Raw genomic sequence first — 17813 nt, 5'->3', positions numbered from 1 at the left:
TGTAGCATTTTCCCCAGTGAGGTTCATTTATAATGTTAGACAAGGTTTCTTGTGCCATTTCCATGGACCTGCCTGTCGCGCGAACTGCAACGAAACATTGTCGGCCGAAGTATACTTTGGGCTTAAAGGTGCATTCTGTAATATTTAGGAGGATCTGTTGACAGAAATGCAATATAATATACATAACTATGTTTTGAGTGGTGTATAAAGACCTTACATAATGAACCGTTATGTTTTTATTACCTTAGAGTGAGCCATTTCTATCTACATACACCGCGGAAAACGTTACGTTGAAAATAGCCATTTTGCAAAGCCATGTTTCTACAGTAGCCCTAAACGGACAAACGCATTTCGTTACTATGTTGTTCTTTGTGCGAGGAGGCAAGCTAATGTCAGCAAATAAAACACTGTCACAATGATGAACAAGTCATAATAATATTCGCAAAAACATATCGTTTTAAAGAATAATTAGCTTTATTTATCTTTGTAAAGAAACCTCATTGTTTAACTCGCTACTCTCTGCAGTCTCAGACGACGACATCTTCTCCTGTCGGCCACCGTAACTTCTGTTGGTTGCAATTCGTAACCTCACCACTAGATGCCGCTAAAAATTACACACTGCACCTTTAAGGTAGCGGCCTTTTTAAGATTTCAAATCAAATAGTGCCTCTAAATGAGTCAGTCATAAAGGGGGTCTAATATCCTCATGGTTGTGACCTCATAACCACAGCTATTTCTCATTGGTCCATTTCTGCAGCGTTTTATGGTAAACTGGTTAAATGGTGAGATCTTTACATTGTGGAAATCCTGTTTTTCCTAATATTGCTGTAACTAGCTTTAGGTGGCACAGACAGAAATGGAAAAAAGGGTAAATGGATGGTGATTGATGAAAACAGGGTGAGAGGGAAAGGGTGTGAATGAAACAGCGAAAGGAAAGACGGGAGAGGGCAAAACAGATGGGATGATGGTGGTAGTAGAGTTCAAGAGGCAGTTGTGAGTGACAGATCTGAAACAGGTCGTGAGAGGCATATAGGGGGACGGGTGGAAATTAAAGGAAGGTACGATGAGGGTCGAGACTTCGGGAGATCAAGAGACTAAAGAGATTAAAGACGAAGAGGTGCATGAGAAGGTGAAAGTGTAAGTGTAGGAAGCGAAATAGCTGGGAAGAGAATGCACCTGATGGAGAGGAACGAGGGATGAGTGAAGGTGTAGAGAGGTGGGCCATAAATCCTGAGGAGGCCGTGGCAGACACAGCTGTTTCTGAGCGAGCCAGATGTGAAAGAAGTACAAGAGGGATTTGAACTTCGGTAAGTAACTTCACCTGCCATTTACAGACATCAATTTTACCACAAATCATGCAGCATATTGAGAAAAACTAACATGCAACTAGTAAAATAAAAAAGTGTGCATTTGTGTGTTTTGGCCTTCAGCCCACAGCCAGGTGTGGAAGATACAGGTGAGATATCCATCCATCAGATTAGGTGACTCACAAACACATTTAAAATTATTTTGACTGAACTCACCCTAGTTTTGAAAATGAATCTCTGTTCTGTCGTTCATTTTTAAGGAGCGTGACGACACATATCTCTACCTCTTTATTTTCAGTCGCCTCGTTGTTCAAATGACAGCTGTTTCCTTTGACAAGCAGACCTTCACTGCCTGGAGAAACACATACACTCGCACATAACATCTTGAAATAAGAGTGTGAATGGTAATTACTCATTCTTAAGAGTCAAACAGCTGTTTGCTGCACGCGTCTAGAGTCATTCAGAAAACACACAATGAAAACAGCCGCGAGGCCGACAACACAAAGTGTGCTCTTTACAGTGGCAGAGTGAGATGTTTAGAAATCAAACGAGTTAAGAAAATACAAACACATCAAATTTTATTCAAGAATCAAACTAGCTGGCAACAACGCTCTATCAGTCAAGCTAAAGACACAAAAACAGCTACACCAACATGTCCATTGAGACATTTTTGAGTTCATATTGAAATTTAATAAAAATAAAATAAAAATATCCACAATTTGAGACAATGTTGAGATCTCTTCTGAAACTCAAGATGCATCTTGCAAGATGCAAAGAGGACCTGTGATGCTTTTTTTAAATGTTCAGCTTTCTTTAGAGTGTAATGTTGTGGTTTGAGCATGAAAAAGGTCCACAAAGTTACAAAAGCACAAAGTCCCTCCAGCGGGAGTTATTCTCTGTATCACTGCGCAATGTTTCTGAACTCCATGAAATGCCTCCATTGTAGTTTTGAGTTTTCTTCCGAGAACGAACACGTCACAATATTCCTAATTTAAATAATTCCTGCCCAAGTCATTCGCAAAATAAATGTAAGAGGTTGAGTTGCGTTAATAGTGTGTTTAAACTCGTGGTTATGGAAAGGGGTGTGGCATTTCCCAAACACGCTTGAAGCACTTGACCAATCACAGCACACTGATCCAGCTGTCCAATCAGAGCACTGCACTTTCTGAAGGAGGGGCTTCATAGAGACAGGAACTAAACAGAGCGTTACTGACAGACTGGGAAGAGAGGTGCTGCAACAATGTCAAATACGGGGAAAATAATGTGTTTTTTGAACATTCAAGCATGCAAACCCAAAAACAAAATCAAGACTTTGAAACTGGGCTTTGAAATAGATCCACTTTAAAAAAAATTTTAAGTAAGATAAAACCAGCATTAAAATAAACTAAAACAACTGAACATCATGATATTTCTTATCTGAATTCACCCCTCAACAACTTTTTCTCCTTTGAAGAACCTGTTTCCCACAGTCTTGAGGATTTTTGAGGCAGCTTAATTGTAGTTAGAATTCTAGTACCGGAAAAGTAATGAAAAATTAAACAAAATGGTAAAACTCCATTTTATGATGAATATACCAAGCTAGAATTGTGAGTAAAATAGATTGTGAGTAAAAAATATATTTTAAAAATCCATTTCCTTACATACCCTATAAATAATCTACCTACCGGATTACGGATTTAAACAACTGTCAAAAGTTGAGGAGACTTCGAATTTTGTTGTGGACAATGGGGGGGATTCATAAAGGTTAAGAACTGCTGCTTTGGGGGAGACACAATTAAGAATAAGCAAAGTATATTGCTCAGGGAAAAAAAATCTAAGAAACAGGAGATCTTTATTTACTATCATTGCTGTCTATGAGTAATAATGAATCATTTTCCTGTCATACAGGTACTAAGGTAAATATTTAGTAGTTATATAAGACACCATATCAAAGATTAAAAAGACTTCATTGAGTAAAACAGTAATGCGCACCAAGGCTCATGGGGTGTCCAATCCTGCTCCTCGAGGGCCAATGTCTTTAGCTCAAGCGTGCACTTAAACACTTGCCTGGAGTTTCCTTGTAATCCTGAAGATCTTGACTAGCTGGTTCCAGTGTGTTTACTCTGCAGAACAGTGGCCTTCCATGAGCAGGATTGGACAGCCCTGGCGTCATCCAAAGTCTCAAAATACAGTAGATAATGTAGTACTGCACCACCCTCTGGTGGTCACTGTGGAAACAGCAGCGCAGAGTTTCTGCGATTTCTCTTCCTTTTGTTTTTCAGTGTCCTTCTATGTTTGCTGAGTAAATACACCACTAATATTCGTACCCGTCATCCATTTCTACATTCAGAGAGCAATCTTCTTGCCAAGCTTTCTGGGTATTGGTGACAGAAGTTGCAGGATTCTGCAAGTATCCCTCTGAACATGGGAGGACTGGGTTATGGAAGTTGGGCTGGAATGTACCATCTATTCCCATCACATTCCCAGAGGACTGAAGGCATGGATCATCAACATGCAAAACCACTCGATCACCCTCGATTTCACGGCAGCGGTTGTTTCCGTCGGCGGTCAAGATATTTTCTGAGTCGCTGCATGGAAATAGTCATATTCATGTTCTGAACTTCCCTTTTTATCTGTTACTTAAGAATTTTAAGACTTACCATTCCCAAAATTACAGAGCATTCCAGGAATGAAGCCTATAGTTAACTTACAATGAGGAAAACTGCGGACGGACATCTACAATCTGAGCGTTGCTGATTTCTGGATCCTTCAGTACGGTACAGCAGGGTAAGTGGTCCATCTGAGGATGCTAGCAGAAAACAGGATACTCGCTCAGTTAGCTTATGATTGAGTCCTGGGTTTAAAAGATTATAGGCATCGTTTACACCTAATTATTGATTTGACAAGAATTGGAAATCAACAAATTCAAGAGTCCAAAAAAAATTGCATTCGGAGGTAGTCAGACATTGGGCCCTATTTTAACGATCTAAGACAGTGCATGGTCTAAAGCTCACAACGCAAGTGCACTTTTGCTATTTTAACAACAGGAAAAATGGTCGGCCATTTTCAGATCAGAGTCTCATCTCCCATTCCCTTTAAAAGCCAGTTGCGCATGTTTGTGTGCTGTTTCCCTGTGTGTGTAATTAGCAGAGTGTATGAGCATTGTGCACCCATCTATATGGGCATATTACTAACGTGCTCTTTAAATAATAAATTAAATAACAAATTCTGCGTCATTGACTTAGACCAGGTTTCAGTTGCCTCAAAATCACAACACGTCAACAATGCGCCTTAACACACCTCGTTTTCAGACCAGCATGCCCATGGATGCACAAATGGGCGCAAATGCATTTGCTATTAAACAACATGGCGCAGGACGTGAAAATGATAACTGCGTTGGGCTGAAACTAGCAAAAAACACTTGCGCCGCACCTGCCGCTGCACTGCGCCGAGTGTATGATAGGGCCCGTTGCATTTTTAGCGTAAATTCTAATGCGACAAGTCGAAAGGCCGCCCACTTGTCTGTCAATCATCTTTTGCAACCAATCAACAACCGATGGTTTCCACCAAATTTGATGCCAGGAATGGCCATAGTGATGTGGTTACCAGGTTACCAGGTCAACCTACCTGTGACACCTCCGAGACTTTGCTGTGGACAGGAGAGGGAAGAGACACGTCCCATTCTCTAAGTCTTCTGAAGAGAGAAGAAAGACTTCCACTTTCTGTCTTTGCAATTCATAAATTAAAAAGGAATCAAATTTTATTTACCTCTGAAGAAAAACCAGAACGATGAAAACTACGATGGAGACGGCTGACGCGAGAGTCGCGATGAGGAAATAAAGGAGCAATGCAACTAGATTGGGCGCAAGAGGCTCTGGAGCAAAAACATACATTGATAAGGTTTGTATAATGTATCATGGTATCTTGTACTGTAAAACACTGTAGATATGTAGAGACCAGGCTGTGTGGTCCAGTAGATGGGGTCGGTCCACTCTGAGGGATATCCAGTGTAACGCCATCCTGAACGTCTGGTTGAGCTCACATTACAGCGAACCTGAGCCTGGTACTCTGAGGAACCCTTGAGAGAACGCTCTGATATAGCAAACACCATCTCTCCATCAGAGAGAAAGATGCTCTTCACATCCTCCTACAGACAAAGAGGAAGTTAACATACATGCACTAGAGAATGAAAGTGGGTGTTTATTCAGCTACAGCACTTTTGACCTTTTAGAAAGATAGACTCTCTTTTAAAAACACTTTTACACACTTCTGCTAATAATGTCCAAAAGTGTATATATGTATATATATATATATATATATATATATATATATATATATATATATATATATATATATATATATATATACACACACATATATATATATATATATATATATACATACATACATACATATATATATATATACATATATATATACATAATTCTGTCTTTTTCCCCATTATTTTGGCAAAGTTGCAAACATTTCTACCTCAGTGTCATTTTCAGATATCTCTAATGATGTATTGTTTAACTCTTTCCGCACCATTGACGGAATTTTCTGTCAATCCATGTTATCACTGTTATAGGGTAGGGGGTGCTATTATGCATCTTCTGAAAGAGTACTGAATCTCTGGATCCAAAAACAAGTGAAGAAGAAGCAGAAACAATCATAGAAGCATTGCCTGCGCATATGTAATCTAATGCGATCATCAAACATTCAACAGCACATAAATCAAAACTGGCTGACAACGGTTTAAAAAAAAATGCTGGCAGGGAACGAGTTAATAAAATTCTGTGATGGAAAGTACGTTTTGAACATTTTTGGCATAAAAAGGCTGACTACTTTTTCTAGCTTAAGGCTAATTTAAGGCATAATTTAACAAAATTACAGTGGTATTTTCCTTGATTTTAAGTTGTTCTCTTCACATATCACAAGTCTCATATATATATATATATATAAAAATGTTGTCTCTTTGGTAAACAAGTAAACTGACATTTGAAAAAACTTTATTAATTGCTTAATTGTTTTTAAGTTGCTGTGGAAATGTGGAATGTGATTTAAAAATTTTATATGAATAGTTTTTACACAGTAAAAGTAGGATAGACATATTGGAAATATTGGATAGACAAATAGTATGTTGTGTTATAGCTTGTGTTAAATATAACAATAAGGTTTACAGTGTTTTTACATACTGTTCTGATTTAGGCATATATATATATATATATATATATATATATATATATATATATATATATGTATGCCTAAATCAGAACAGAAAATTTTATTTACTGTTAACATAAATATAACAATAAGGTTTACAGTGTTTTTACATACTGTTCTGATTTAGGCATATATATATATATATATGCCTAAATCAGAACAGTATGTAAAAACACTGTAAACCTTATTGCTATATTTATGTTAACAGTAAATAAAATTATCAAAATAAAACATATTAAGGCATGATATTATGTGTATATGAAAGAATATGACCATCAAAGAAAACTTACATTTTAATTATAAATTAAAAATCATCTCCTAGGGCATAAAATTGCCAGATTAAAAGTTGAAGAAACACCCTTTTTTTATATAATAATTAATAACTATTGCCTGGAAAAGTAGTCAAATACTCACAGGAGTTAGTATGCTCCAGTACTTGAGTTCAGTAGTGAGAGGTACAGTACGGTACTTTGTCAGAGTCCAGTTCAGGATCCAGTCTTCTCCTCTCAGTTCAACGCTCAGACCCGTGGGACATGCGGGCTGGACTAGACCACAGGCACAGACCCGGATCAATAACTATTGACTCAATACAGCTTTCTGGAATACTTGACTGTGATTGGTCAATTGCAGCACTCAGCATGCAAGTGTTTCTCAAGAGGATGGGTTATCTGTACTAACTGTGTTGGTAAGCGCGGATCACTTTGGTCAACGGCGTTGGCGTGAGTCGCACCTGCAGCACTCCAGGCTCAAAGATGCTGAAAACACCTACCGTCCTCAAAAAGCCTCCTTCATTTGTGACCTGCACCTTCTCAACACAGTCCCACTTAGCCCTGAAAGAGAGAGATTACACCTGTCAGAGTTAAAGACATCTTTCACATCATCCATAACACTCTTAAACACTCACAGCGCAGTGGAGTGTGTCCGGTAGGACAGCGTGTAGATGATGTACCGGGTCAGATCTGTCCTGAGATCCCAGCTACAGCTCAAATTCTTCCCGCCATTGAGCACACAGTGTAGGTTAGATGGACCAGGGAGAGTGTCTGAAATAAATAAGGGTCTATAGTACTCCAGGACACCAGGGGGCTCCACTTGATCACAGACTTTGACTGGGTTTCTCTTTATACTCACACTCAGATATCAGTTCTGGCCCTTCAAACAACACCTCAGCTTTTTTCTCGCTGCCTAACATGTCTTTCTGTGTTGATTTGGTATGAATTTTCCCGCCTTTCTGATCCTTGACTATTTCATGATTAATCTCCACCTCCAAAAGTGCAACATATAAGTCGATTAGCTTTAGACAAACAACAAAAGCACTCACAAAGAACTCGAGAAAAAAAAGTATTTTCAACACGCTCATGGCAATTCGTAACTAGTTTACGTTTTTCAGAATTGGTGGCTAATTTGTATGAATTTGTACAATATCATTTGTATGTTTTCATACAATCTGTTTTACGTCCCATTGATGGTTAGGCTTAGGGGTGTGTCTTCACTGTAAAAAAAAAAAAAAAAGTTGCTGCCTTAAATTTACAAGTACAATAAACTTGGATGTTTAAGTCTATTCAACGTAAATTACATTAAACTGACTTAAAAAAAAAAGGTGAATCTTGTGCTGGGCAACGATTAATCGCGTTTAATCACATCCAAAATAAAAGTTTGTGTTTACATAATATATGTGTGTGTACTGTTTATAATTATTTTGTGCATATAAATACACACTCAAGCATGTATATATTTTAGAAAAATGTGTTATTATTAATATATAAAATATTTATATTTTTATATAATATAAATCATGTATAAAATATATATATATATACATGCAAATATTTCTTAAATAAATACATTCATATGTGTGTATTTATATATACAAAATAATTATACACAGTACACACACATATATTATGTAAACACAAACTTTTATTTTGGATGCGATTAATCGCGAAAAAAGCTAAAATAGCTTAACTTATTTTGATGAGTTAAAACAATGTTGCCATAACTTATTGATCATATATTTTTTACAGTGTTCATGTTTACTTTTTCTAAAAAAATATATGTTTTCATATACGAAATTGCCACCTCGTAAAATAGTTACGTTTTCCCGTAAGAACAGGGTTGGTCTTTTTGGAAAAAAAAAATCATGAGGGAAGTTTAGAGTGACTTCTGACTGAAAGCGGGGTCATTTTGACACTCACTGAGCGCTCTTGTTCATGCAGTCTGAAGGGGTCAGAGGTCAGACGTGAGGGAGGGGGGGTGTCATCTATCTGGTCAAAATTCCAGTCTGGATCCGCATCTTCTATAGGGAAGTTAATAGTAGACATAGCTTGAGCTTGCATAACACAAATAGCCAGTGCTCAAGTATGTCAAGTCAAGTCAAGTCAAGTCAAGTCAAGTTTATTTATATAGCGCTTTTCACAACACAGGTTGTATCAAAGCAGCTTCACAGTAATAGATTAGAACAATACATCGATGTTTGTTTCTAGTGGAACGTCTACGTTCGGTAATGCTGATCAATAGTATCGTTGATTGATTAATTCAATTAAATATCCCCATGTCTATGGTTTACGTTTACTGGACTAATTGTACCGAATGTTGTGAGTCTGAAGGTTTTGGAAATGCCAGAAGAGTGCGGCGTGTGGAAGAAGAACACGTCATCGAAGCCGATGGCAAACAGAGATGTGTTATACCGACAACAAACTCTCTCCTGCCCAGTAGGATTCTGGGAAGGCTTAGGAGTCTGAACACAGGGAGATACTCTGGAATAAAGCAAAAATAAGCAATCATACGGTATATTTCAGTTATAACTTGTGCGATTGTGTATTTATTGTACATATCATTCATTCATTTTTACTCAGTTAGAAAATCCAGCACATCTTTAATCACAAACTTGGGCCTAAATCATAACAGCAAGTAAAAACACTGTAATATTTTTTACATTTTTTTTTTTACTTTACTGTAAAAAAAAATATTAGTGGAAAGCATTCTGGGAATGCCTCTTTCCTCATAAATTGTAAGCTGACTCATACTTTTTACTTAGAAAAGTAAGTAAATATAAATACAATTACAATAATTTACTGTAAACTTACTGTGAAAGTTTATCCACTGCCTCAGTGAATATAAATGAAAAATCTAAAACTATGATTATAAAGTAAAACCATATAAAATTCTGAACACTATACGTTTTTTTAAAACTACAGTAAAATAACATGCATTACCTTTTTTTTCTGTATAATGTAGCTTATTTAACCATTTTAAATGATTTTTCTGATATAATTACTAACATTTTAGTGTATACTACTACTGAATTATGACTGATTCACTATTATCCCTACAATAATACTACCGACTATTATTATTACTAATAATTACTATTATATTTTGCTGAATTGAATTGAAACTGAATTAATATTGTTTTACTATTATTACTCTACTACAACCAAATTATTATTATTTTACTATTAAAATAGTATAGATAAATGAAATGAACTAAAGAATATTTAGGACAGAAACAAACTTTGTTGTATTATTTTCATGTTATCACTGCTTTTGAAACTATCTGTATTGTAAAAAGCGCTATATAAATAAAGGTAACTTAACTGACTATTACTGCTATAATATCACTGTCTCATGCAGTGTGTTTGGGTCTCACCGGTGGTCATCCGGGTCCATGTGGATCAGAGACAGTGGGATTTGAGGATCGTGCCTCCAGCTGCAGTGGATATGGGTGCGGTAGTCATTACGGCACTCCAAAGACTCCAGAGCAGAGGATTCTGGGAATAGAAGACAAATAAAAAGCTGAAAATGTGCTTATGCTGCGTTCACGCCGTGTCGTAATTGCCGTCATTTTGAGATGACAACACATGATGTTCTACTCAGAGCTGTTATGCCTTTCTATCGCAACACGATCAACACCAGAATCAATCTGCAGCAGTCACAAGGTACAAGTAGGAGCTCTCAGAAAATTCCCAGTTATTACGAGCTCTATGAGGACATGAACGCTTTTTACAAGTTGAAATCTCGTAATCACGGTAATTACGACATGGGGTGAACTCACATTTAAACACATGCATGTTACAGTAAAACATCTCTCACCTGGAGCAAATGTGCCATGTTGAGGACATCCCGTGAGGGCTGGTGTCCACAGCGCAGTCAGAGTCAAGAAGAAAGAGACGTCTGGACTCATGGAAAACTGATTGTACAACTGCAGGTGAGGAGGAAATGTTTAATGTTCCCTAACAAACAGGAAAAACATTGAGAGGAAATGATGAAAGATGAGTCCGAATCCTCTGTGAATGGGCAGCAGAAGAAAGAGTGGAGCTCACCGTCAAACGGCTGTCTCGGGAATCAGTGCAGATCTTCACTGCGGTGTTCAACTCCAGCCTCTGCTGGTCACGCCGACATCCTCGAGTGTTGTGAACTTTCAGCCTGTGCCAACTTGACCGCAAATGTGTTTACTTTTCCAAAAGTGTCAAAACTGCTTGTCTTGCAGATTTCAATGTGCCATATGATTTCTTCCCCAAATTGAAAACAACATAAAAATATATGCGAGTCATGTAATCTTTTATATCCAATAATCTGTATCTATATCTATAAATAACCCATTATAGATTATATTGTAAATGTAATATATTTTATTTTCTATGCTATTTTTATATTTAAAAACATTATTAAAATAATAAAAATATGAAATTAATAAGATACTTTATTCTATTATTAATTTAATTGCCATTTTTTAAAATATAATCATTAAATGATTATTTATATTACTAATTTAATTATATAATGGATCTTATTTTATGTTCTACTTATTTAATAGTTATTATTTGAAAAATATTGAAACTAAATACTTGATACTAAATTAATAGTATGTTATGTTAACATTATTTACTTAATAGCTTAAATGTTTTAATTATGAAAATGATTAAATATTAAATAAATAATTAGTATTATATCACTAATTTAATATATAACATCTTAATTTCTATTTATAATGTTATTTTTTTAAATTCATGAAATCAGTATATTTTTTTAAAATAAATAAACATTGAAATATATAAATATATTATATATTTATATACTGTATATAAATATATTATGTTCTATTGTTAATTTAAATTCCTATATTTTGTGATCTTAATTTTAATATTCATTCAATATTAATTATATTATTAAATATAACATTAAAAAAAGAATAGGTATAGAGATAGATTATATTATATATGTTTCAATTTGTGTTGTTGTTTTATGATTTTAGAGGCCTAGTTTACAACCAGATGAAAAGTAATAATAAATAATAAACAAACATTTTGAAGCATAATTTTGTTGTACAGTTTTGGGTTACTCTTTATTTTAAGGTGTCCTTACAACAGTGTAATTATATATTTAAGTACGGAGTAATATTAAGCAACTATATGTACTTACTACAGGGTTAGGGTAGGATTAGGATTTGGTTGAGGGTTAGTTGCATGTAATTATGCATAATTTACTGTTATTACTATGGTAAGTATATGTAACAAGGACTGTAAAATAAAGTGTTGCCGGTTTGGTTTATGGGTAGTTGCATGTAATTATGCATAATTTAATAACCATAGAAACTACATGTAACATGGACACTGTAAAATAAAGTGTTACCCAGTGTTGTGATCAAGTTTAATACCTACAGCTAGAGGTTTATTGAAATCACAAACCCTGACTAATGTGTTAGTGAAGCTTATTGCCTTAGCAAACACCGCTAATGATTAACAGCAGCTTATTTGGTTTCAGAACATTTCTCACACTGATATATCTGTCCGATCAGGCTCCTTCTACACATGAATGAATCAAACTCAGACTAGCATAAAGAGTAATCACATGCAACTTTAAGTGTGTGTGTGGGTTTGTGTGTGTGATGTAAATACACATACGTGTGAGATGAGATATCAGCACCATTCCCTGTTTTACTTCACTGAATAAAATGTACATATTCAGAAGTGCATACATCATATGTCATTAAAGTCAAGATGCACCACACATCAAGTCACCCATGATTTATGAAAATACTTTTCCTGCAAAGAAAGGAATTGAAAGAGGAAGTTGGCTAAACACTTCAGACACCAAAATAAGTGAAACGCTACAGATGTCAGACCACCATTACTACTTATAATGCAGAAGAAAATCTGTATTTATTAGCACTGAAAATGTTTAAAATATATTCAGCATTAGATTCCACTGTGAAATACTGGTTGTGTTAAAGAATTAGACACCCAGAAATGAACATTTTGGCACTATTTTCTCACCCTCTTATCCACTTTCTGATGGTTTCGCATTTCCATAAAACAATTGAAAGAAACTTTTAAACTTCAAAAAGACACAAATGCTCCATAAAAATGGTCCATATGCTGATTAAGTAGTTTTTATTCACAAATAATCTTTCCTTCCAGTGAGCTGTGAACCGTTGTAATCGTATCAGTGAATCAGTAAATTGAGAACCGAATCAGTCTGATTCATGAATGAATCATTCAGATCAATTTTGTGAACTGAACTGATTCTGACTCAAAAGAACGATTCAAGGGCAGTATTGGGAAATATTGACAATACAATATTGAAAAAAGTTTATTTGAGTTAGTAACTTGTGCGATTCTTTTTCTCACATGGCAAAAGTAAAACCAAAAAGCCAAAAGTACAAATGCAAAAGTAAATTCAAATACACGCATGTACAGTAGAGGGCACAGCTCAACTAAACGTCATCGTGTTGCCAAGTCTGCAGTTTTCCCGCATGTTGCCCCCCAATATAAATAGTTTTTTGTAATGTGTTACCCCTGACACAGTTCAAGAGCAAGTACATAATGCTAGAATAATCATTTTTGGGTGGACTATCCCTTTAAAAAAAATAAAAAATAGTTTTCAATTTGAAAACCACTTAAAATAATGAAGAATGCGCGGGGAAGAGGTGGTAGAAAAGCACGCTCGTCTTAAAGGAGTGGTATAATGCCCTTTTCACAAGATGTAAAATAAGTCTCTGATGTCCCCAGAGTGTGTATGTGAAGTTTTATAGATATTTTTATATAGCATGTTACAATAGACCCCTTTTCAGTTGGTAAACATGGTGACGTTTTTTTGTGGGCGGAGCTTAGGTGGAGGCAGAACAATCCCTCTGGCCGCTTCACTAACGTTAGTTTGCCAGTTTTGTTAGCTTGTTTTTTTAACAATGACTGGAGAAAATCCAATTTTATCTTAATGTGTAAGGTCACTCACTGTCCAGGAACGCGATTTGTTATTTGCAAAAGTTAATTTTAACGGACATCCCAGACCCGTACACGCTCAGTCAATGGAAGGACGATCTGACAGGATTAACGTTAACGCTACCCCCGCTTGAGTGGCCTGACATCTACACCTACCCGATAGAGAAACTGAGCGTGAAGAGAAACTGAGGGCATATAAATCTTTAGATGCCTATAACTGTACTAAATAGTCACAAGACTTGTGCGGTAGCCTACGATCCACAGTTCTGCCTAGCCAGCGCCAAGGCCAGAACAAGACGCCAATGTCAAGAGTGAAATTACGGTGCAGTTTTAATGATGTGAATATTTTCTAGAAATAAAAATTCCAGATACAGCATATTCATTTTTGAACTATGTATTTGATTACCCTTTCTTACCAGGTTCTTCAAAAAGTCTAGTCACAATCAATCAAAACAATGTATACAAATTCAAATTGGAGCCTGTACTCCGCTGATTCTCGCACCCAACAACACAACAAGATGACATTTAATAACAATAATAATAATTTAAGCTCCTTATTATGTAGCCGAATCTGTGCTGGTTTGTATTGGCCCTTTGTTTTGCCACCAGCTAACGCCGTGACGTAACTGTGACGTCGGCTCGAAATTGGTCTATTGTCACTTTTTGAAGGTGAGCAACAACGCACAGTTTTGTGTCTGTTCCTTTAAATGCAAATGAGCAGCTGCTCCTGGCACAGAGGGCGGAGCTAAGTCGCTTTGGGTAAAAGCGTCTGTCAAAATGCATAAATGTAAAGCTTCAACAGCTTGCACTCACACAGACATGCACTGAAAATTTCAAAAACTTTTAGCCTTTTATGTTCAAACCGGAGTCCGACAATGATGGAGAGGCTCAAGAAGAAGTGACAACATGTACAGTAGAAAGCAACAGGACATTTCTGAATGTTTAGTTGATGAATTCATGTAGCTGATGTGTAGTTATCTTCTAGATATTGATTAGCATAGTCTGTCTTGATAATCAATAAATCGTGTTCAGGGGGTGGGGTTTATGTAAATTCTAGGGTTGGTGATGTCACTAACCCTGGAGGAATGTCGTGTAGTCTCTTTGTTGCAGTCCTTAAAAAGCGATTTCTTTAAAAGCAAATATCTCCCTTTGAACCGCTTTGAACTTTGAGCGCCGTAACTTTGCAGATGTTGTTTATGCTCAAACAGCAACATTACACACTCACTAAAGTTAAAAAAGTGAAATCATAATCAACCACCCCTTTAATACTCTGTGTTGTAGACCGTCAGATCTTTGGCATGTGTGACCAGCAGCTCCCAAGGATACTGATTCACAGGTCGTTTGACCTTTGACCCTGTGTGTTTGCTCTCTTGCACCATGAGAGCGACGTCTTCATCGTCTAATATCCGTATCAGATCGCCCATGGGGTCCCGGTAGTTCAAAGCAATATCTTCCACATGAAAGACGGCCCTGAGGGGAAAACAGGAGAGAAGGGAGAAAAACAAATCGAACAATAGTTTAGCGGTCATGACAAGGGCAAATATAATTAGAATAATGCAATTTGAGGCCTCTTTGTTGTATCAGCAGCAGTCATGTGACTTATATGGTAATTATTTAACACTGTGCATGCGGCATTCAAATAACAAATGCATATTCAACATAATCATGCAAATGAGGTTTATTATTAAACATTAATCCAGCGCTGCTCAACAGATGGGCCTCGAGACATCGTTTTATGTGATGCTTGTTTGTTGAGAGAATAAAATCTGTTGTTAAGATGTCTAATGATTTCTCATTGAAGTAGTGTGGATCAATCTCTTGTTTTTGAAGATTTCATTTTTTATATACTGGAATAAATGTTGACAGTGTTGACAGCGGGTGTATTTCAGCAGTGGCGTGTAACAGTCACTCCTACTAGACACTTTGACGGGTTGAATTTTATATATAATATATACATTTTTTCAATTGCAGTCTTTTAAGTGCAATGTAGTGTTGTCAAAAATATTGATTTTGAAAGTGAAAATATCTGAAACGCTTCCAATACTCATTTTCCGCAGATACACGATACCAGCTGCGCTTTCTCTCTCTCTCTCTCTCTCTCTCATCTCTCCGACAGCGAGTTACACACAAACCCGCCTCTCCTCACTCACTCGTTTCATTTGCTCCGGATGAATATTGTTGCTGTTACAGGGCTTGAATTTCGGCGTGGGACTGTGCGTATATTGCATAATTTGACTCATTCCTGCAGATTTTGTGCTCAAACACGAAGTGCTCGCACATAAAGCCGCCTTCTCAGAACTAAATTGAGGTTTTTTTGGTGCTTATTCCCCTTAAACAGTCAAATACACACAAAATAGTGTCAAAATGCCAGTCTTGGTGAGTATTCATGTAAACACAGTCAGTTATGTTTTAATGTAAACAGTTGAGAAAGAATACGCATGTGTAACAGCATAATGGATCCGTGCGTCAGGTCTTAAAGTGACAGCAGCATAATAAACCTGCAGTCAAATTATGAGATAATATAAAAAAATATCTATCGATGTCAAAATTGTGGACAATGAAAATGCTGTGTGGCTAGTGAGCAAAAACGTTAATGTCAAGCCCTGCTACTAACTACAAGTAAACTGCATGTCAGCTACCAGTCATTAGAGTACTAGTAGACTGTTAGGTTAGGTTTAAAGGGATACTCCACTTTAAAATGAAAATTCTGTCATCATACACTCACCCTCGTGTTGTTTTAGAAGAATATCAGTAACCAGACAGTTTCTGGTACCACTGACTTCCATAGTATATTTTTTTCCTACTATGGAAGTCAATGGTACCAGTAACTGTCTGGTTACTGATATTCTTCTTCCTTTCTGTTCAGCAGAATAAATATGATGACAGAATTTTCATTTTAAAGTGGAGTATCCCTTTAAGTGTTAGGTTAACAAGTTGACATGTAGTTGCAACGTTACTTATAGTTAGTAGAATAATTAAAGGGACCGTCAAAATAAAGTGCAACCGAGATTTTTGCTAGGCGGTGTCTAGGTGTGAAATTTGAGAAAAGTCATTCATAATGATTGCACTTTACAAAACCTGGCAACAAAAATAAATAAGGTGTGTTCTTGTTTTCTAAAATCCAAAACAGAAACTTTGACATTTAAAAAGACTGTCTTTCCCATCCTAGGTGTTTTTCTGTTGTCTGTGTTTCTCCCCCTATTTGAATTAAGGCCTGAAACATGGTGGTAATATTAAAGAGAGACACCAGCTCTCCTCACAGTGAAAGGAACAACAAAATTAAAGATGCTAATGATGGGAATGAGAAAATAAAAGCAAACATAACCTGATTAGGGATTTGACATAGTATTAAATGGCAGAATATTTAAGTAATGAGGCTTTCTTTTATTCATTTTATTCAGGACGCATTGTATGTCAAACAGGAGAACCTGATTAGGACAGGGATAAAATTACCTCATTCGGGAGAGCAGATCTTCATGAGACGGCTGAATCGAGAGATCTTCCTCAACGCAAATGTCCCTACAGCAGACAATAAATACACATACAGAAGCGTCACATTAGCTGGGAAATATTCATATTCAACAGCTAGGGTGGTTGCCAGGGTGCTGCAATATGGTTGCTAGGCGTGACAGTGGTTAATTATTGGTTAAAAAGATCATATGTTTAGATGAACTGATGTGCACAGGCTCTCTGCAGGAGTCTCTGACCTTGTATCGATGCCCTCTGGCTGCAGGAGATAGCAGCGCAGGCAGCTGTAGGAACCCTGAGCACGCTTCCCGTTCTTGGAAGCTCCGCCCTCTTCGTCAGAGTCACTCTCGGGGAGAGGTTTAATGATATTCACGAACGACTCGGGAAAGATTCCGGTTTTGTTCCTCACTGTGCCCTACAGAGAGGACACACGGTATAAGCAGATGATGACATCTGCTACTCTATCAATCTATCTGTCTATCTATCTATCCATCCATCCGTCCGTCCGTCCGTCCGTCCGTCCGTCCGTCCGTCCGTCCGTCCGTCCGTCCGTCTGTCTGTCTATCTATCTGACTATCTATATATCCGTCTGTCTGTCTATCTATCTATCTATCTATCT

General features: G+C 36.8%; 1 protein-coding gene across 1 annotated transcript in view; it reads right to left on the bottom strand.

The window, feature by feature from the left end:
- Positions 1 to 12637: 12637 nt before the first annotated feature.
- The window catches only part of ncf4 (neutrophil cytosolic factor 4), a 29253-nt gene continuing 24077 nt past the window's right edge, over positions 12638 to 17813 (bottom strand). The window contains exons 8-10 of the mRNA XM_081384305.1: positions 17434 to 17609; positions 17180 to 17245; positions 12638 to 15196 (exon numbers count right to left, since the gene is read on the bottom strand). Coding sequence (XP_081240431.1) covers positions 14989 to 15196; positions 17180 to 17245; positions 17434 to 17609 — 450 coding nt within the window. The 3' untranslated portion in view covers positions 12638 to 14988. The remainder of the gene's footprint in view (positions 15197 to 17179; positions 17246 to 17433; positions 17610 to 17813) is intronic.

The sequence above is a fragment of the Scardinius erythrophthalmus genome (assembly GCF_964197995.2).
Source record: "Scardinius erythrophthalmus genome assembly, chromosome: 14".
Classification (NCBI taxonomy): Eukaryota; Metazoa; Chordata; class Actinopteri; order Cypriniformes; family Leuciscidae; genus Scardinius; species Scardinius erythrophthalmus.
The sequence above is the reverse complement of the archived record's forward strand: the minus strand, read 5'-3'. Positions and strand labels throughout refer to the sequence as shown.